This window comes from Tetrao urogallus (assembly GCF_951394365.1).
Source record: "Tetrao urogallus genome assembly, chromosome: 11".
In the NCBI taxonomy this organism is placed as follows: Eukaryota; Metazoa; Chordata; class Aves; order Galliformes; family Phasianidae; genus Tetrao; species Tetrao urogallus.
The window spans coordinates 9,984,911-10,006,257 of NC_136824.1; the positions used below are offsets into that span (position 1 = coordinate 9,984,911).

Genomic DNA, 21,347 nt, shown 5'->3' on the forward strand with positions numbered 1-21,347 from the left:
GCCCGGCCCGCTGCCGTCGCGGCGGTTGCCGCTGTTTGTGCGAGTGCCGTCACGGCACCTCAGGAGGGTTTAAATGCTCGGGCTGAGGAAAGGCGCACCGCCACCCGCGTCACGCCCTGATGTCTCAGGTTAGCGCGCCTTGCTGAGGCGGTTTTTTACCTCAGGTCAGAAAGGGTCAGAGTTAGAAGGCAGGTGTTAAAGGACAAGCGGCCCAAACAAAAACACACGAAAGCAACACAGAACGGCCAACGTCCCCAGCGGCAATCCGCAGCGCAATCGGCCGGGCTCTGCGACACCGCACAGACTCGGCGGCACCGCGTTCGCCCCTCGGTTTCCCTCACACTCGCAGTTACACTGTAACATTCCCGCGAGCCCGGCGGCCCCGCGCCCTCTGAGGCTCTTTTTCCTTTTTCCCTTCGGTTTGGGCTTTTCAAACCCGGTGCCGCGGCATCCGCTCGGCACGCTTCGCGGCGCTCCGCCGCCCTCACACCCGGCAGGGCGCACACCGGCCCCGCCCGCCGCCCGCGGTTGCCACGGCCGCTCGCTCACACGCACGGGAAGCCGGGCGGCACCCGCCGCGTTCCGGCCGCCCCCACGCGACGGCGGGTTCCGGGCGGAGCGGAGCCGCATTGGGCGGCGCCGCGCGGGGTTGTGGGAGAAGGGGCCGGCCGCTTCCCTCCCCCCGCCCGTCCTCCGGCCAAGATGTCTGACATGGAGGATGATTTCATGTGCGACGATGAGGAGGACTACGACCTGGTGAGGGCGGGACGCGGGGAGCGGAGGGCGCGGCGCGGGGACCTCGCGGGCTCAGCAGCCTCGGGCGCTGCCCTGCGCCGGCAGGAGGGGCTGCGCTCTCCGGGGAGGCCGTGGGCCGCCGGGCCCCGCGCTCCGCTCCGGCTCGGCGAGTACGGGCCGCTGCTCGGCGGGCGGCGGGGCTGACCGCGCGGGGCCGGGCCCCGGTGCTCGCTTCGGTGTCCGCCTGCGGAATTGCGCGGCTTGAGAGCGCCGGGGTGCGCCCGTCCTGAACTTGTTGTGTCTGCTTTGACGCCAAGCTGCTCGCTCCTCTAATTGTAGAGAGCCCGATTGGTTGTGTGGCGTTTTGACATCAGGTCTCATGCTAAGCTTTTACGGTTGAAAAGGAAATAACAGTAGAAGGCCGCTCGCGGTTAGCGACAGACAGACCGATTTATCCAGAAAAAAAAAAAAAAAAAGGGAATGTGATGGGATTTATGCTAAGGGTTCTCCCTTACATAAAGCACTTTTTTGCTATGGGGAAACAAAAAACAAAACAAAACAAAAAAAACCCCTCAAGCATTGTGAGAAGGTTAATGTTTATTAATGTCACTCAAAACAAAATATGTTCTGGGCTCTCTGGTCATTTACAGTTGTTGCCATCATTGCATATTGGGGCTTGAGGTTCAGCTGTTTCTCTTCTGGTTTTCATTTGGGTCATTCTATTTGTTTGTTTTGCTTTTCTGAACTTTGCATGGCTTTTTTAGAACTGAGACATTCTCCAAAAGCTCTGTAGCAGAGGACTGCAAATCAATGTCATTTACTTCAGTTAAACCTGTATTTACAGCAGTGCAGTTTCACTGAAAACACCAGGCCTCTGCTTATGGGAGTTTGTGGTTAAATTTGCGGACTGATTTAAAACTGTGTTTATTTTCTCATGCAATGCTGTCAAATGAACAAAAAACAGCAGAGTTTGGGTCAGCTATACTATTCTCAACATGAGAACTGGATGTGTAGAGAAACCGTTGGAGGTACACTTTGCAGTTTCTAAATGCAGCCATCCGCTGTTTTTGAGTAAGTAGTGCAGCTCTGTGCTCACAACGTGTTACGTCAAGTTTTTCCCGAGGATAGTTGCTGGTTTGATGCTTTTTCTCATGTTAAGTGTTTTTTTTCATTATTGGAAAAACTTCTTGCTTGTGGCAAATGTCAGCCCCTTCCTGCAGCTAATTTTCACACAACATTTCTATTGTCATTAATTGGCTCTACTCTGGAATTTACAGGTAGTTCAGAATATATCTACTTCTTTTCAGTGCATAACTCTCAGGTAAAACATCAAAGAATACTTAAGCTGCATCTTTAAATAAAACTTTTTTTTTTTCCATTTTGTTTGGATTTGTAACAGATGAAGGACAGAAAACCCAGAATTTAAGAATAAAGATACTTCAGCTGATCTAGTTTCTGTTCTCACACTAACAAACTGTGACTGGATGTTGTTTTCAGACATGCTTGAGACTGTAATTGCAGCGTCCAACAAAACTGTTTTGGAAAATGGTTGAGTAAACCTCTTATGAAGACAGGGATTCGTTTCTTCTTTCATGGTGATATGAATAATGAACAGAGGGCTGTGTGAGGGTACATAGCTCTCATTTCAGAGTATGTGCTGCTGCAGGAAGTTTGGAAACAGAAGAGCACAGTACAGGGCAATGTACAGAATAGCACAGAATTGAAAACAAAGGAGCACAGCTGAGTGTTAGTATTTTGTTACCAGTAGGGAGAGAGAGGCAGGAATTGAGGAGAATTATTGGTAAGAGGAACACACAGCTATGTTGTCACAATGCAGTACATCAGATGTCCAAGGAGGGAAAAAAAGCCCTAAAAAGTTTCGATTTTGTCAGAGGTGGTTATGACTGTTCCTCTTTAAATGTGCTCTGACCTGACTGTGTAGAAACAGTCAGTTATGTTTCCTGAAGGATGCAAATGTTTTGCACTTGAACTGAAATGCGAACTGATATTCTGAAGGCTGAGCTCGTTCCCAACTTCATCGTAGGTTTTGCCTATTCAGAGCAGTTGCTGCACTGCCAAACAACTGAAGGCTGTCCTATTACATGACAATAACAGTACGTTACTATTATTTCTGCTTAGTTTTCTGCTGGGTTAAAAGTGAACTTTTTTCCTATAAGTGACCTTACACAGTCATAGAAGTTAACTTTATCTGCTGGCAATCTGCAGATCAGCAAAAAAAAAAAAAAAAAAAAATTATTTATGGGTGGATGAAGCTAGATTCAGAATTTGCTAATAGTGTACGCTGACAGCTTTGATTATAACACGGATTATTGCACTTTATGCTTCAATAAACAGGATAATGTTTTCTGGTTGTTAGGAAAACCACTGAATTTTAATTGCTTGTTTGGGGCTTTACATGATTTCAGCCCAAGTTCATTTTACTTGTTTCAGCTGAAGGGTGGAGAGGGAAGGAAGGACCATTGTAACCACCGTTCCTGTTCTCAGCCCCTGACAGCAAGCTGTGCTTAGAATTGACTTTGATGCTGAACTCAGCCTTCCTCTAGAAACTGATAATTCCAGGCACAATGACAGCACATTGACAGTTACTGTAATCCCTCTTTAATTTTGTCTTGCTTTAAACGCAAAGAAGGATTTGCCTGTCATGCTGTTAATAAGACATCGTATTGTGTGCTGAAATTCAATTTAAAAATTAATCAGGGGAAGGTAGCCAAATCTGTTTGCTGGGCAACTTTGTGTGTTTATGTTTGTTGTTGTATTATTTCAGTGACTTCAGCAGAAGAGCTCTGTACAGTTTGCATGAAGAGCTGTCTGTTCTCGTTCCAGGGAAGTTGTTACAGATTCATGACATGCAGATTCCCTTTTCAGACTGTGGCAATATTAAGAAATTTGCAGTTGTACGTTTTATTTCAGGCTGTCAGACAGGTAGTAAGCTTGAATTGGCTCACTCTTTCTTTTTAGCTCTAGGAAGCATAAACCCGTTTCAGAAGAAATTTCTATATGCTATCAAACTTTATAAGCACTCTCATCAGCAGATGGAAAATATCCTGCCTTACTTTGATGTATTTTTAATAGATAGAGTTGAAATTTTGAGTGGATTGTCACCTCTTCCCAGTGCTTGTGTTTCAGTATTTCCATCATTGAAAAAACTACGTATGTTAGTTATAATGCAAACAAGAGGCAGCAAAACCTAACTTGCATAACTAGGGAAATACCAAATTGGGCAGGTCCTGTTTATACTCTTCTGTTTCTTTATTATATTTAATTACATTAATACGTGATTTTAAAAAAGCATTCTGTGCATTTCACAAACGACATGGGATTCACTGTTCTTTGAATTCATTACCATTTCATATTTTACATGGATTCAGTGTGTGTGCTGATGTTCCATTTTATGCATTCTCTTCAGATTCACTCATAAGCACAGAATCAATATATTTAGGGCTTTTTTTTTCTCATCACTATGATGTCTTATACGAAAGTATTGAGGCAAAGAGGATGAGACTAACTAGTGAGTAAATTCTTTCTTTGTGAATCGTGGTAACCTTGATGTAAGTTCTGATTATTATTATGGTGACTGTTTTAGAGAAAGTATTTAGCACTTTGCTGAGAAGTGAGCTCCCCAGGACCTGAGGGGCAGTTCCGTGTTAAACATAAGTAAGTTAGCTGCCAGGCTCCTAGAAAAGGATGCCCAGCATTAGAGGAGAGCTGTGTGGTAGCTGTAGGAAAAAAGGCACTTATTTCAGATACTGCTTACGTGTCGTAATGCCATTTTTTCTTTCTGAAGTCTCCTGTCTCATTTCTGTGCATCTCTCAAGCTCTGCTTGAAAAGATAACACAAAGGCAGAAGCAGTCGCTCAGTAGAGCTGTACTGACCCTATTGCAAATGACTGGCTGCACAGCCTAATTATTTCTGGTGTCAGTAACGGGCTGTTACCCGCATGGTGTGAGCCAGCAGGCACTGGATGACTCGCAGAGGTAGTGAGGAGGAGCAGAGGATTTCAGAGACCTGGAATGTAGAAAAGAAAAGCAGGGCTGCCAATGCGTGGTTGAGCAGTTGCAGACTTGTGGCACAGATCGCTGTTGTTTTTACCTTCATGGTTTGTTCTGTTTTTTCCTTCTTCTCTCTTTTTTGTTTTCTTTTTCTTTTTTTCCCCCCCGTTCTCATTTATTTCTTTATATCCAAGTGCCCACTCTGGCCAATGCACATAGAAACTGTTCTTCGCTTGTCACCCTGGTGCCAAGGACCACTGTGTTTGGTTGATCAGTCTTGGGATGGGTGCATCGAGCTCTGTGTTCATTTTAGATTAAATGTTCAGGAAATCTTGCTGGCAAGCTAAGAGAATAAAGTATTGAGCAGTTATTTTCAAGGCTTTCTTCAGTTGGCCTCATTTGGGCATTTTTGTGTTTAAGAAAAAAACAAAACAAAACAAAACAAAATCAAAGGGCAACAGCAGCAACAAACCGAACCCACATCACTCGCGCTGTTGTGAAATATCAGATCCTGCTCCAAATGAGTTTGTAGACCTCCTAAATGCCATGGTTATGAAACAGAGTTAGTTGAAGTAAAATCAAATTTTTACCAGACTTGTTCTCAGAAACAATTGAACTTCACAAAAAAGAATGCTTTGAATCAGTCCAATGGTTGAAATTTGGTAAAGTCACCAGCAATTGAAAATGACAGTAAGAAGGACATTGTTGTTAACAATGCTTAAAAAGGCACATTTCTACAGAACTAGAACTCTCTGTATTGTGTGTGTGTGGAAAGTAATTCTCCGCACAGCGACTTTCCCTTTTCCAAAAACAGATCTGCAGAGGAGTGTGGTCCCCATGCAGCTAGCTGAGCAATGTATGGGAAGGAAAAGCTCAGATTGCTGCTCCACGTGTAAATGTAGAGTATGGAGAAGTGCCTTGGGCAAGAGAGGAAAATCAGTAGCTAATTAAAGGCTGTTTTCACAAAATGCCAATTTCTTTGTTTTTGTGCACACTTTGCTATCAGGTTGGTGTGTCAGTGCCTGCATGCCACAAAGAGCTGTTACAGTCACCAGTGTGGAGTGAAGGTCCCCAGGCTCGTGTGCATGTTGTCGGTGAGGAGCAGGACCGTGCTTTGAGAGCTTGCTGGAATCTCAAGCCTGCATTCACTGAGGCTCCCGCTGCAACCGCGGCTCATTTTCTCACTCTCCCTGGCCACTGAACGTCAGTGGACCTGTTCTCTGAGCCCAGGCACAGTGAGGCATCATCCAGGAGTTGCACAACATAAAATGTTGAAGGGGAAGGGGAGCGCCGGGAGCAGGAATGAAAAGAGGGTAGTGAAGCACTAACCTGATGCCAACCTGCCTTTGCTGCTAGGGAAATTGAGAATGAATCTGTGCTGTAAACACAATATTTAAAGCTGTCAGGTGAATTGTCTTCTGCATGTGTTCATCCTACAAGCCAAGGCTTAGTATTTTAACAGTGTGATGAGATGAATTTGGCAAAAGCTCAGTGCAATGAAGACCTGTAAATTAAATTAGTTCCTTGGTACCAGTATAACTTCTATTAAAACTAAAGAACTGCATCCCTGGCAGAGGTCTTATCTACATTACAAATGAACTGACATAGTAATTTTTCTTCCCTAAAAGGTGGGCTGATAGGGTCGGATCGTCTAGAACTGATATTTGTAGTGGAAAGATACTTAGTAATACCATAGCTATTTTTTAGCTGCAGGTCTTTTTAAGCTGTATCAGGGCTTTATAATCTCATTAATAGTAATAAATTAATAAAGCACTTCTTTGTTTTGTTCCTCGCAGGAGGGGATTTCTAAGATCAGTTCTCAGAAACCTGCATAGTTAGGTTTCATTTGCTTTTGTTTGTTGTGATGATATTGATGCCCGTTTAAAAATGTTACCAAGATCTTCATTAAAAAACTCTGAGGCTTACTTTTTACACTGACTGGAGCTAAAATGTAGCACGAGTAATAGGAGTGCTTTTGTATCTTGAAGTTACAAAGATGGATGTCCTTTACTATGCAAGGTGTTGAACTGCAGAAATTCAGCTAGAATGCAGGGCAGTCAGAGGGTGAGGAAAGGTTGGGTTTTCAGTATCGGAATTTATTGTTTAAAGAATTCAGAGTTTCTGGTTTTGGCATTGAGAAGAAAATGTATCTTTTTTCTTAGTCTGAACTTTGAAGAGGCAGCTTCACACTTCTGCTTTTGGCAAAAGCTGAATGTTCTTGCATTCATTCCATACTGTTAAACCATCTCTGCATCAATAGAAGACAGTGTTGCTCCTTCTGAACTGATCAGTATGACTAACATTGATGTTTAAATTAAGATGTAGCATCTTAATGGCTGATCTTCTTGGTTTTGATTGTCTATAGGTTCACTCTATCATTTCATACTTAGTGCAGCATGATTTAAAGGTTTTCTTCACAACCATTAATTCTAAATAGACCTTTAAAAGTAAATGCCTCAGTTGCTGGGTTTATTGTTTGGTTTTTTTTTTGTTTTTTTGTTTGTTTGTTTGTTTTACTCTAAGGCTGTTAACAATAATACAAGTATTAATCCAATAAATGAGTTTTCATTTCAGCATCCAATAAATGAGTTTTATTGTGTTATTCCTTGGCTTTACAGGATGTAAAGGATGTAAGATGTAAGAAATGCCCTTACTCATTATGTGGAGATGGCATTTTTCCTGTCTTTCTTAAAGCATGATACTTGATGCCTACTGCTGACAAATGTAAGAGCTGTTACTCTGAAAGTGTTCAGTAAGGTTAATTCACATGAAATAGCTGGCAAACCTGTAGGTGTACCTGTAGAAGCTAAATTGTCTGGAATACCTGTCAAGATGTACGTAACCCATTGTGCCACGTCCTCCCTAGGGCAGCTTTCACAGATAGATGCGTTCCTGCTAACAAACTACTTCAAAACAAGCTCAACCACACTCAGGAGCAAGCACTGCTTCCAGCGTGAATTCTCACTTTTAGATTGCAAAGGATTCCAATGCAGGGCCTCCTCCAGCTGTTTTTAGGAGTGTCTGCCATTGAAAAGAGCTTTTCAGGAGATCAGAAAGCTCTGTCTCCCTTAGAGCTTTGAGGCAATATCAAGATCTTAAATTTAATATGAGGCGAAGAGTCATCCAAGTAAAGGAAAAATGCAATGATGAGAGCATAGAACATTTCCTTTGATGCATTTCAAAGTGATTCCATTAGGAGAAGTTAGTCTCTAAAATTACCACTTATTAGAATATTAATACATAATAAAGAATGAAAATAGTTTTATGGAATACTTAATTAGCATTAAGAGAAATGATGTGAGAAGGGGCTCCGTGCTTGAGCCCACACCTAGAATCACTGCCAGGGCCCAGATGAAAACATAGATGTTTCTGGCTGTAGGCTTATAGGGTACATAGCTTCCTAAAAGGAATTAATTCAGTTTGCCTTCCTTTTATCTTTATAAATAGATACTTCTGCCAAAAATATTCCTATTTGTTCAGGTGTAGTATAAACAAGGCATCAACTGATTGCATGCATCTTAAATGCCAGCTTGTTTAAGCTTTGGCAGTAGGAGCCTTCAGAAGGTGCCACAGCTGGTGGCCTTGTATGTGTGTTCCTGCATGGCTCCTTCAGCATTGGATCAATTGGTAGAAATAAGCAAACCAGAAGGAAAGTTTCACCAATGACATAAACTACATGCTTTCTTTGGAATAGACAGTATTTAAAAGTCAGTCTGTTGATTGTTACTGAGTGCTATGCTTGGGGTAAGTGTAAATAAGTGCACAGGTAAGCAACTTGACAGCATGTGACAAATGGAAACATTAGCTGTGTGTTCTGAAGGCTGGAGGAGAAACTCCTCAAGGCCTGTGTTTGTTAACATTTGGGTCAGCGGGGAGTTTGCATAATTTTTCCATTGGAGTTTAAGAAAACTAGAGAGTGGACTTAAAACTTCTATAACACTTCTATAGTTTTGAAGGAACAATTAGCAATATATGAATGGATGAAAGAATATATGTAGTGCAGATGAGCAAGTACAATAAAAGAAGAAATGCCAGCTTAAAGAAGAGCTACCAAATTCATGTTTTATACTGTCAAAAGGGAAAGTTACTCTGATGGCAGTAACTTCTGTGGTTTAAACAGATTCTCTTAAACAGTTCATCTGCTGACAGCTGAGCACTCTTTAGAAGGAAGTTGGCTTGAAAGTTGTCAGATATCATTGAGTCATATAAACCTCAAAATTATGATTTGAGATTTGACTTTGTTAGTGTAAAAAAAAGTAACACTAGAAGTAAGTTTTTCAATTTACTTGCTGCTGGTGTGAGTTTGATTGAACTGTTGTGCCTTTGCTTCATCCCTTCCTGCACTGGCAGTCTTTTAGCATTTTTCCCAGTCAGTTTCTGCTTCTCAGCGAAGCAGCAGCTGGTGTTACTGTTACCATTTCCTGAAATGAGGATGAATCTTCAGGATGTGAAAAGGCAGATTGGAGATTCACAGAAGCTTTTTATACTCTCTGTTGCTGAATCATTACTTGAGCAGCAGCTCAGCCAGCGTCTTCCCTGCACATAGCAAAGGTCATGTAACGGGGCACCTCTTGGCAGCCTAGTGGCCAGCATGTTTGCTTCCCCCATACAGAAATGACACATGCTATTAGGTGTCTGTCTTTAAACACCAGAATTAGTTGAATTTTAATAATACATCTGTTCTTGTCATGAAGGCAAAGGTGGTGGAGCTGTGAGTTCATTAGTGCAAAAACAAATCTGTTGAGAGGCAAGTGTTGGTGGATGGGAGGCTGGCCTGGTAGTGGGGTGAGAGAATGTTGTCATCAGAGTTCATTCTTAGGCTTTGGAACTAAAGATTTTAGTATGTAGTCGTTCCATGTCAGTTTGAACAATCCGTCTCGCTGTTATTTATTCATTTTCAGTGAATGTTCCAAATGTTAATTTTTCTTTTTTTCTTTTTTTTTTTTCTTTTTTTAACTGAATGTAGGAATATTCAGAGGACAGTAATTCTGAACCCAATGTGGATCTGGAGAATCAATACTACAATTCCAAAGCCTTGAAGGAAGATGATCCAAAAGCAGCACTAAGCAGTTTTCAGAAGGTTTTTTTTTTTTAAATATATTCTCTTTTACTTTGATTATTTAGCCTGCAAGTACGGTATTTTAAAATACTTGCTTACAATTTGAGTTACTTTCTGGAATTATAAGGGTCGTGTTTATATTTTAACTTTCTAATGTGCTAAGCTTATCATTGGCCTACTTGGATTCCTGGCTGACTCCCTTTCAGGATCATGCTTAGGGAGCATCCATAGGACAGGAGAGTGCTATTTAATTACAGCACCAATCTTCAGAATTTAGTCAGTTAATTAACCTAAGTGTTGTTTTGTGTGCCAAGTTTAAAAAACAAATCCTATTTTTTTCTTAAATGACGTGGCATTTTCCCCTGGGTCTTACGTAATGTGTTGTTTTTGGTTTGCTGTCTGTATCCAAGGTTTGCATGTATAAATTCTGAATGACACAGAGTTTCTTTCCTTGGTGTTAGTTTTAAGTTTTCAATCTGTCACCAGAAAGCAATACATTAGATGACTTTGGAAAAATTGTATTTATTTATTTATAAAATGCTTTTTTGCAAATCTTTCAGTTAACTATGCTATGTTAAAGATTCCTGCCTAGAAACTTCATGATATGTGAAGAACGTATGGCAATCCCGAGTGAACACTTTTTAAGTAATTTTGTTACAGGATAGTTTGAGTCAGTTTCGGTGTCTCTTACAACTTTGTCTATATGTTCTCGTGGAATAGCAGTAAAGGTTAGTATTTGATATTAGACAGCAGCAACACAACTGTAAATAACAATTTGCCATCCACGTCTCAGGTAAGATGTGAAAATTTATGAGACATATCCTCTCTTAATTTCCTTAGTAATATTGAAAAAGTAGAATTGAAGAACAAAGTAAATCACCACTTTGTGCAGAATGACATTGTGGGGGGAAATGCTTTTATGGGATATGTACATTTTAAAAGGGGATGCAAATCAATTCACGTTTCAATAAAGTTTTAATAAATACTGTTTTAAAATTTTTTCTATTTCAGGTTTTGGAGCTTGAAGGTGAAAAAGGAGAATGGGGATTCAAAGCTCTGAAACAGATGATTAAAATAAACTTTAAACTGGTAGGAATTACAGCTATTGCTTGAATAAACAGCATAAATACAAATTTGATCTGGAGGCCTTATAGTCTTATTCAAAATTATGACTGTGACATAACTTTTCTTTTTGCAGTCTTCAGTATACGTGGTGGTTGCAAGTCAATGGCAAAATGAATGCAAAACAAGTACAGTTGTTGGCTAAGACTCTTTTGAGAGTCTGAGGCTCAGCCGTTGCTATCCTGGGGTATCAAGCCCTTTCAGATTGCTAATGTTGTATCTCAGTACTTGTATTCTATGTAGGTACTTCACCTACATGTCGAAATAAGTGAAAAATGTTTTTACGGTGCATGTGCAACAATTCAAACAGTTGTACAGCCAACTCTATTTTCCCACTTGAGACAAATATTTTAGATGTCTATTTTGTGGGGCTTTACTCAAGTTATTCTTGATTTTGCCACTTAGGAATAAAGCAGTGAAGTAAAAGTTCCTCACAGCAACCACCATCACATAATCTGTCTGCTAGGCATTGTTTCTTGTATGTGCAAGATGTAACCCAGGTTTTAACCATTAAGGCAAAAAAGATGTAATTGTGTTTTTCTTCATAGACTAACTTTCCTGAAATGATGAACAGATATAAACAGCTACTGACTTACATACGAAGCGCAGTCACGAGGAATTACTCTGAAAAATCCATCAATTCCATTCTTGATTATATCTCGACTTCGAAACAGGTTAGATCATCAGTTCTTCCATTTTGGTAGTTTTCCTCCTTGCATTCTTAACTGTGGACTTCTTTGTATATGGTGCTCTGATGTTTGGAGTTTTTTTAATTGTATTAGAGAGGATTTACAGTATGAGTTTATCATTATATATTGGAATATACTTCCCATTTCTATCAACACACAACTTTTCATAGATTTGTCTTTCTAATTAAAGTAGATTGATTTTGTGTGTGTGTATGTATGTATGTATGTTATTCACCCAGAATTTCTATGCTGATAAGTAAATACATTTTTTAGCTTTGTGAATACACACTTTGCCTTTTCAATTAAAATTTGTAGTATTTTACTATTGGGGGAAGCACTTTGAGGAATTTTGCAGTGTAGTGCTGATGTTAAATATAATTTATCTTTGTGAATTCTTTGCAAGCTAGGTACATGTTTACAGATACACAGCTGAGCTCCTTTTGTTTTATAATGTGGCACAGATTAAGAGAGAGCTCTACCTTGAAGTAGTACCTGCATATGGAGGATCGTTGGTCATTGGGGATGATTCCTCTGTCATCACAAACCTTCCTGTCCTGTCGCTCATAGGAAACGGAGGTTTAATAGATGAATGATTTGGTTTACTCTTGAAGTCTAAAGAATTGGCTTGGAACTGTACCTTGTTGGCAGAGGTCAGCAAGTTTGGTCTAAGTGCACATGGACCCAAATTTGGAAGGACAGTCTGGAACTGTGAACTCCAATTCAAATTCACTGATTGCTGCAAATTTGTTATCCCAAAAAGAATACTAATGCATTCTCTGTAGAACCTTTGTTAAAGGTCACACTCAGTACTTAAATTTCCACTTTGGATGTTGTCAGGTTTTTGTTTGTTTGTTTGTTTCTTAAGCAAATAAATAGTGCTATAGAGCTTTTTGTCACTCAGTGTTGGTAGTATAGAAAGAAGGCACAAACATTTCTCTCTAGAAATTTATTTCCTTTTTGGTATACAATTTTTTTTTCTTTTAAGTAGCAGCAATGACTCTTATTGTTTGTCTTCTGCTACACAATGTAAGAATTTATATTGCTTGGTTAGATAAGATGGGTTTCTGTAAAGTAGCTTTCACATTCATCTAGCATGAAAGATGACTGCAAATTTTGAAATGTGAATACTTCCTAATGTTATTTATTTGATATAATGAAAGCAAGTTGACTTAGTTTTGTTATTTAAGAAGCTCTTTACAATTCAGTAAGATGCAGATCTTTCTGATTTTGAAGTTCAAGCATGCAGTTTTAGTTTGATCAGATTAACTTTATTAACAGGTACAAATTTGCTGTTTACAATTATAGAATTCTGATTTTTTATGTCAGATGGATTTGCTTCAGGAATTCTATGAAACAACACTTGAAGCTCTGAAAGATGCTAAGAACGATAGATTGTGGTTTAAGACAAATACAAAGGTAAAATAAGTAACTCTTTTTTTTTTTTTTTGCTTTTCTTTGTGATACCCTCAGCTAAACTTATACAATGATTATGAAATCTTAATAGGTCTTAGTACTTTAACTTTTTTTTATTACAGCTTGGCAAATTATATTTAGAACGAGAAGAATATGGGAAGTTACAAAAGATTTTACGCCAGCTGCATCAGTCATGCCAGGTACCTTTATACTCTAATCACTGTAGCTTGGTAAACAGCATTGGTTTTTTTTTTTTTTCATTATTTTTTAGTATATCTTTTGTTGGCATTTGAGATGTGTTGCGGAGCTTTTTTAGTACAGAGAAAAGAAATACTGTGCTTGTTCTCATTTGCTATCTGTTTAATAATATGAACTAAAAGTGAGAAAAATGTTTCATTCTTTACTTAAGGATGATTTTTAAAAAGCAATTCACAACTACTATTGATTAAATTTCATTTTAGTCAGGTGTAAGAAGAAGCACATAGGAATAATCTAAAACCATAGATGTTTAGTTTCAAATATAGTGAAGATTCCAAACGAGCTTCAATGCAGTATGAAACTACAGCAGTTACTTTCTGATTTGGAAGGGGGGAAAAATAAAGACAGCCATCAGCCTGCTCTGCCTGTTTGTCCCCCTTTCTTCCTGTAGCCTGGAAAATAGGTTATAAAGATCTGTTAAATGGTTCTGTTACAGGCGGTAGAAGAATTTATTTATTTGTATCAATCATTGCATTTGTATACTGAAGTGAGTGTTGTGGTTTGTTTGTCTGTTCGTTGTTTTTTTTTTGTTTGTTTTAAGAAAAGAGGAAAAGAATGAAGAGCAGAACTCGGGAACTAATTTGTGATAAGAAAAACAGTTAAACAAAAATACTGCCTTTTAATAAAGGAAAAGCATCGGAATTCAGCCAGCTATAACTTCCTTCAGTATTAGTTTTTTTATGTATGTGTTCATATCAGTATTTCAAATTTCTAGGCAAATCTTTGTGTCAGAGAATTACTGACAGTATTTACTAATGAGTTTTCTATTAGTATAAAATTGAAGTTGCTGTTCTCTGAAAACTTCACGTTATTTATTGCTTAATCTATCCTAGACTGATGATGGGGAAGATGATCTAAAAAAAGGTACTCAACTATTGGAAATTTATGCTTTGGAAATTCAAATGTATACAGCACAGAAAAATAACAAAAAACTTAAAGCACTATACGAACAGTCATTGCACATCAAGTCAGCTATTCCTCATCCACTGATCATGGGAGTTATCAGAGGCAAGTGAATCTTTCATTTAACTTGTTGCAGATTAGTGTAATGAGAATCTGATAATTAGTATTTTCTCAGCTTGAACTAGAAAGAAGAGGGATCCTGTAGGTTGGTAGTTAGGCAAACCCAATGGGAATAAAGAGCTACAAGTGCTGTGACTCCGGTCTCGTTTAATACTGCCTTCTGTAGGACTTCCAGCTTTGCTGCTCTAGTGCCCAAGCACCAGATGCACTGTTCAGCCAGGCAGGACAGTTGGCTACACTGAGGGCAGGAATGAAGCAATAGAAGAACATGGGAAGACCTGATCTGTTTGAACTGATAGCAGACAACAAAGGACAAAGGCAGAGGGCTTGGCGGGTTGCTAATGCTGTAGTCACCTTTGATAAATTCGTGCAGTGTCTCGCCCCACTAAGATTTGTCAGAAGCTGAAGAACTTGAAGATGTGTTTGAAAGTGGTACTATCAGTAAAGGTGAATTACAGTGAAATTCTTCTGTGTGTCTTTGAAAAAAAGAAAAACAACTTTCTCCACAGTGCTGGTGTGCCTTCTCCCTTACTGTTGAGCAGGCAGTCTGGCAGTAGTGGGTACTTCAGAGATGAAGGGAAATGAAGTGTTTCTCAATTTTCCTGTACAGTTTTGCTCAACATATTGAGAAAATTCCAGAAATACAGGAAGTACATTACCTTTAAAGTCGAAATAAATTCAATTTTTATAATATTTTAACATAAAGTTAAAATAATTACTGGCTGTGAGGATTAGGGTTCTTTTAGATTGATGGTGTGGGTTGGTTTTGTATTTTTCTGCTTTAGAAGATGTTTGTTCAAATGGCAAAGCTTTATGTGAAGGCTCTAGTGTTTGGGTTTTTTTCCTAGTGATTTTTTGGAGAATGAAAAGACTCCTGAAAATATTTCAGTAATCTATTTAGAAATAGTGGGGAACTCTTGAGTACAATTATTGCAGTCAGCAACAAGCACAGAGTGTTCCTTTTTCTTTTCATCTCTGTTTTCTTTTCAGAATGTGGAGGCAAAATGCACTTAAGAGAAGGAGAGTTTGAAAAGGCACATACTGATTTTTTTGAAGCATTCAAGAATTATGATGAATCAGGGAGCCCCAGAAGAACCACTTGCTTAAAATACTTGGTCTTGGCAAACATGCTGATGAAGTCTGGAATAAATCCGTTTGATTCTCAGGAGGTACTTCAAGAGATATGATTAAATCATTCAGGTTTATTGCCTCTTTTTTTCTTTTTGTCTTTTTCTTTTCTGACTTTGTAGGAATATTATCCAAAAGACAACAGTGGAAAAAAATATTTAAAATCTGAACATCCATGTTTTGCTTTCTGTTCTGTGTAGGCTAAACCATACAAAAATGATCCAGAGATTCTAGCAATGACGAATTTAGTAAGGTAAGATTTTAATTTTTCCAGAGAAAAGAAAAAAAACACCTGTGGTATCCAGACAGCAATGGAATAATTTTTTAAATGGTGGCTTTTCTTTGTACAGCTAACACTTATAACAGTTATTGGACAAGTACTTGTAGGTTGGTTGTTTGTGGTTGTGATTATTACTATTATAATTTCTTTTTAAAAAGCAACTTTTGTTTGCCATGACATACCTAGATACCTGTACTGTACCAGGTAGGAATATGGAAACATGCTGTTATCTTCTGCTAAGTTGAGTTTTCTTCTGCAATGGCAAATTCCTTTAAAGTTTTGTTGCCTAGTGCTGTGATTTGAATTCCAGGCGTGGCTGACTTTGTGATAAACTGAGGTGATTGACATCTCACACTAAAGCCAGTAGAATAAGTGGATGCCTGGATGTTTTGTGATTACTAAAGGACATTCATAATTTAGGAATATGAAATGAATTTTTCAGGTGTTCTCCGGCATCCTTTAAATGCACATGAAGATCAAAAGCGTGCCTCTTTACCTCTTAGAGACAGCTGCCAACTGAGAACTCTGAGGGTATTGACATCATCACGGAAAATAAATTGAACTGAGGCAGCCTTTGTATGCTGTGCTATATGAAGCTTACTTGTTCCATCTGCTCTTTGCCTTATCAAATAATAAAAAAAAGAAAGCACCACATAGGAAAGCTTCCCACCTTTATTTGTAAGAAGTGATGCTTGCTCGCATTTTGAAATAGTCTCATATCACCTTGCTGTGATATTGCTGTGGTGCTGCACCAGTGTATGCATACAAATCATTTCTGAAAGTGAGGATATTCATCCGTTACTGACATAATGATAAGTAAATGGTGTGGCAATTCGTTAAGGGAATGTTTCCATTAATTCCACTTCAGACATGTCTTTTCTACTTTGCTTTCATAGTTTTGTGTGAGTTTGAGACAGAAGGAACTCCAGATGGCCTTACCCAAACTGATTTTATTCATATTCCTAATTTTTATCTTTTATCTTGACATTTGAGTATAATTGCTTTTATAAACTTAATAATGCAATTAAGATAAGAAATGTGCAGAAGATAAAAATCATTTCCAAGCACTACAATTATGTTTTTAATTCTTGTACTCTACATTGGTAACTTGAATGTGTTACATATGGTAAAAAGAGGCTTTTGAAAGAAGCAATAGAATATGCTTAACTGAGATACCATTTAATTTTGAAGTGCAGTTACTGGTTTCATGTGATACAGTCCAGTCTACTCATGACTCTTCATAAACTCCTGAAGCTCCACCTTGAATGTCACCAGTTTTTATGTTGTCCCTTTTCACGATAATAAGGGGTGGCTTTTTGGGTCAATTCTTACCATTTGAAAATGTACGGAGAACATGAATAGAATTTGTTCATAAAATGTTTGGTGGAGATCCAAAGCAGAAATTGAAAACCTGCATCCATCAGTTTGTCTTTCAGGCTAAATGCTACTAGCCTGTAGCTTAATTAAGTTTCATTGTTTCAGTGGGCAGTCCCAGTTGCAGTTAAGAAAAGATGTTCCTTTAAGAAAAGATGATAGATTTGGATTGTAAGATGATTATGTTCCAAGAAAAACGTTTCGGTGGTTATAACTCCTACCTTTAAATGATGCTGAGATGCCTCTACTGAACAGTAATTGGTGTCTGAATCCACATTGTTTTTGTAACCTTTTCTTGAATAACAAGATTGAGCAATTAAACTAAAAATTCACTATACGTAAGAATCTAAACAGTAATATGCCAAAAATTAGTGATGATTAGTCTTGATAAGTCAGGCATTTCTTCTATCTTCCAGTATTTTTAGAATTCAATTTAATGAAGACATTCTAGGAAGAATTAAAAAATAAAAAATAAAAAGAATCAAACTGGAATCTCTTTACTTATTTTGTTGTTGTTGTTTTTACATAATATAAGGATTCATTAAGGCAAATTTCAAGTAATTATGCTGTCCAAAATTGGCTGGTTTTAGACTTTAGGGTTTTCTGTTTATTTTGTTTTCAAGTATAACAATTTGGAAAACAGCGTACACTTACAGAAGAACTAAATGTTCTTAGTGAAGTTTTGTAAATGCTAACAACTGAAAATAGAGAAAGGTCATTTCTGGAGTATTTCATCTTGAAATATTTTTTTCCTTATAAAGATTCTGAATGTACTTGTTTTTCACCAATGCTTAATACTTATTATTATTATTATTATTTTAAGAAGAATGAAGCCTTAATGAGTCTGGTTTTAATTTTAAAAATATTAACTTAATCTCTCACTTTTTCTGAAGTGCCTATCAGAATAACGACATAACTGAATTTGAGAAGATTCTGAAAACAAATCACAGCAACATCATGGATGATCCCTTCATAAGGGAACATATTGAAGGTATTTTTGCAGGCTATTTCAGTCCTTTTTTTTTTTTTATTACTGTTTTTATTATTGTTATTTCTTGGTTATGGTTTACTTTCTCTTCGACAGAATGAGAATTCTTTGTTATTGCTACTCAATAGACAATAGATAATTCCTTTACTGTTTCCAAGCTCGATATTGATCAGGATCAACGTGCATCCAGGTGTATGTTGAAAACAATGGTTGAATGCATAGTTATCTATATTTAAAGAAAACCAAAGTGCACTAGCGCATGGCTGTTAGTTCTATTCACATGATAAAAAAAAAGTTACCCTCTGCATTTGCCACATATCTGAGATTTTTAAAAGCCTCTCCCCTGGAACACAGTGTCCAGTCTCAACTCACTGCTCTTTTCATCAAGAGTAGAATTAATTCTGGTATTGCCAGATGAATTAGCTGGATAGCTACTCGAGAGAAAGAGTTAAATCCAAAGGCCTGGTTTTCTTGCACTTCTTGTTTGTAAAAGAGAACATGGCAAACAGCAGAGGAAACTAAATATAACACGTCTACTGCTGTTATGTACAGGCTACTGGTGAACTTCAAAGTCTTGTAGGAAAACTCGGTGAGATAAGAGAAATGAATGCTTAAGAAAGGAGTCTAACAGAACTGGCAGACAAGAAAAGGAGGACAATAGAATTCAAGGACTGGAGGGAATCTGAGTTTCACCCTTTACATGTAGTCTACTAGTGATACACAGGGAAAAAGATATTCATTTTCTTTAGTCTGTAGTGATATGGACTGCATGTTCATAGTTACAGAGTTTATGAACCTTTTGTTGTTATTTTAATATTTTCTGTTTTATTGAGAAACATAATCTTGGGTTCAGTAATATCATACAAAAAGTCCTCGTGTTACCAGTTAGCTAAGGATCCATCTAGCTTGTGTTAATTTACAGTGATAATTCCTGCTTTCATTTTATACAAGCTTTCTTTAACATTGACTGTGGTATTGTACCTATCCACAGTCAGTCACTTCATACAGGCTATGTTTTATCATTCTTCTGCTCCTCATTGTAATGATACCATTTGGCTCTGACCTTGGACTTGAAATATGAATGTTACTCATGAAGTTAAATGTATGCAGGCTTCCATTTCAGAGCCTTAAGCTTGCCTCTTCTTACTTTAATACAATGTAAACAATACAGCCACAAATTAGAGGGGCAGACATACAGTTAGTTTGAATAATTCTAGTTTTAACCAAGGAATATATTGCTCTCTGTTTAAAGAATTCTCAGCTCTATCTATACATGCTAGAGTTATGTATTGCCATGCTGCCCCCTGAGAAAAAAGGATCTTTAGTTTGCTGTGCTTTCCTGCAACCTACCACCTACATTGCAGTATTTAGGCCTTCTTTCTTCATTGTATCTTCATTTAATAGGTACTGATGTTATTATACTTTTGTTTTTTCTTACAGAGCTTTTGCGAAACATCAGAACACAAGTGCTTATAAAATTAATTAAGCCTTACACAAGAATACATATTCCTTTTATTTCTAAGGTATGTGTCAGTGGAGCCTTGTATTTGCTTAAGTAAATGATTAATTATGAATAAAAACACTTACAGTGTATCCAGGAATAGAACATCTAAACTATAATGTAAACTGTATTGTCATACTGATGTATTGCTGGCAGCTTTGTAGTGTGAAAGTGTAAATTTTAGGCATCTTCCCAATGCTTTTTATAATGTGCACTATGATATATTTCTATGGTACACAATAACTGTGTTCTACTTGGTGTAGAAAAGAACATTTCTGAAGAGAAATATAAAATGTTAGATTTGCATAATTACGAAATTTTATGGATATAAAAATCCAAGTTTTAATCTCTCTGGTTCAGGAGATAATTTTCAAACATCTTTAGTGAAAGTTAGAGAACTGTGGTAACAGAGTAAACAAATTATAAGACTGGAACTATTGATTTCATTTTCTAACCACTAAAGAACAAAATCTAAAACAAAACAAAAAAAGTATTTATTTTAAATACAACAAAGGAACTGTTCTGAAGCTTCCAAATTTTTTTCTTTATCCTCTTCAGCCTTTTATGAGAGGTTACTGATCTCTAGATTGTTGGCCATGTTCATTTTGGCTGGAGATCTTTTGCTTGACAGATCACTGGTGAATTATTTTTTTCAAACAGTAAGAAACAGAAATCTAACCAAATTATATACATGTAAATAAACACTGGAAAGATTTAATGTTGCAAAACAGAATGGCATTTTTTTTTCTTCTTTCTTTTTTTTTTTTTTTTTTTAGGAATTAAACATAGATGTAGCTGATGTGGAAAGCTTGCTTGTGCAGTGCATATTGGATAAGTATGTATTCTTTTTCTTGTTTACTGATCTTTGAAATAATCAAAATATATAAGAAGCAATAAAACAGCATTTCACAGAATCACAGAATCACAGAACTGTAGGGGTTGGAAGGGACCTTCTGTGCTTTATAACAAGACTGTTTGACTCTTAAGCCAAAAGGTAATGATGCTGACTTTACTGGTTTGCTTGATTTACAAGCGAAATATATTTGTAATTTGTGAGCCAAAGGAACTTTATATGGCTAGGCAGGTTGTCCAATGAATTAATTGCTCAGTGACTTAATTTGCTTTCTAGCCATAATGACAGCTAAATAGGCAGTGTCTCCCTCTTACGTAAGAAGACCTCTTGCTTTACCTCTTGATTATTGTCAGCTCCTATTGCTGTGTGCATTAGTGACTGTAGCTGTTTATTTGTTCCCTTGTAGCACTATACATGGCCGAATCGATCAAGTCAACCAGCTCCTAGAACTGGATCATCAGAAGAGAGGTGGTGCACGGTATACTGCGTTAGATAAATGGACCAACCAACTAAATTCTCTCAACCAGGCTGTAGTCAGCAAACTGGCCTAACAGAAAACAAGCTTTTACAAACGTACTTAAGGCAACAGTGCAGTGATGTAAACCTTAAAAGAACTGGGAATGGCAAAACTACTGTCGGTTGGTGTGCCCTGAAATTATTGGAGTTATGGCAGAAGTGCTTTTTTGATCAGCTGGTTTGTGTTTTGCTGCTGCATTTATCCCAAGAAAAAAACAGCTTTAATCTCCAGAAGAAAACCAAAATGCCACGGGATTTATGCTGTATTGACATCTTGCCCTAAACATACACCATCCTAGTAATTTGTCAAAGGGCAGTTAATGACCAGAGAGAAGATTTTTGTCATGATTTTAAATACACTGACACATTACTGTTGGTTAAATTTAAAACATGTTTT

General features: G+C 37.9%; 1 protein-coding gene across 2 annotated transcripts; it reads left to right on the top strand.

Annotated features, from left to right (window-relative positions):
- Positions 1 to 702: 702 nt before the first annotated feature.
- On the top strand, positions 703 to 20,985 carry COPS2 (COP9 signalosome subunit 2; the record flags this gene model as incomplete). 2 transcript variants are annotated; one of them, XM_079540672.1, is made up of 13 exons in its annotated part: positions 703 to 756; positions 9,713 to 9,826; positions 10,817 to 10,894; positions 11,476 to 11,601; positions 12,922 to 13,032; positions 13,152 to 13,229; positions 14,121 to 14,295; positions 15,301 to 15,479; positions 15,639 to 15,691; positions 17,986 to 18,083; positions 19,521 to 19,603; positions 20,358 to 20,416; positions 20,841 to 20,985. In XM_079540672.1, 13 exons carry the CDS (start codon positions 703 to 705, stop codon positions 20,983 to 20,985), a joined length of 1,353 nt encoding a protein of 450 aa, XP_079396798.1. The 2 variants fall into 2 exon arrangements, with proteins under 2 accessions (XP_079396798.1, XP_079396799.1); XM_079540673.1 differs by having other exon boundaries at positions 12,943 to 13,032.
- Positions 20,986 to 21,347: the final 362 nt, after the last annotated feature.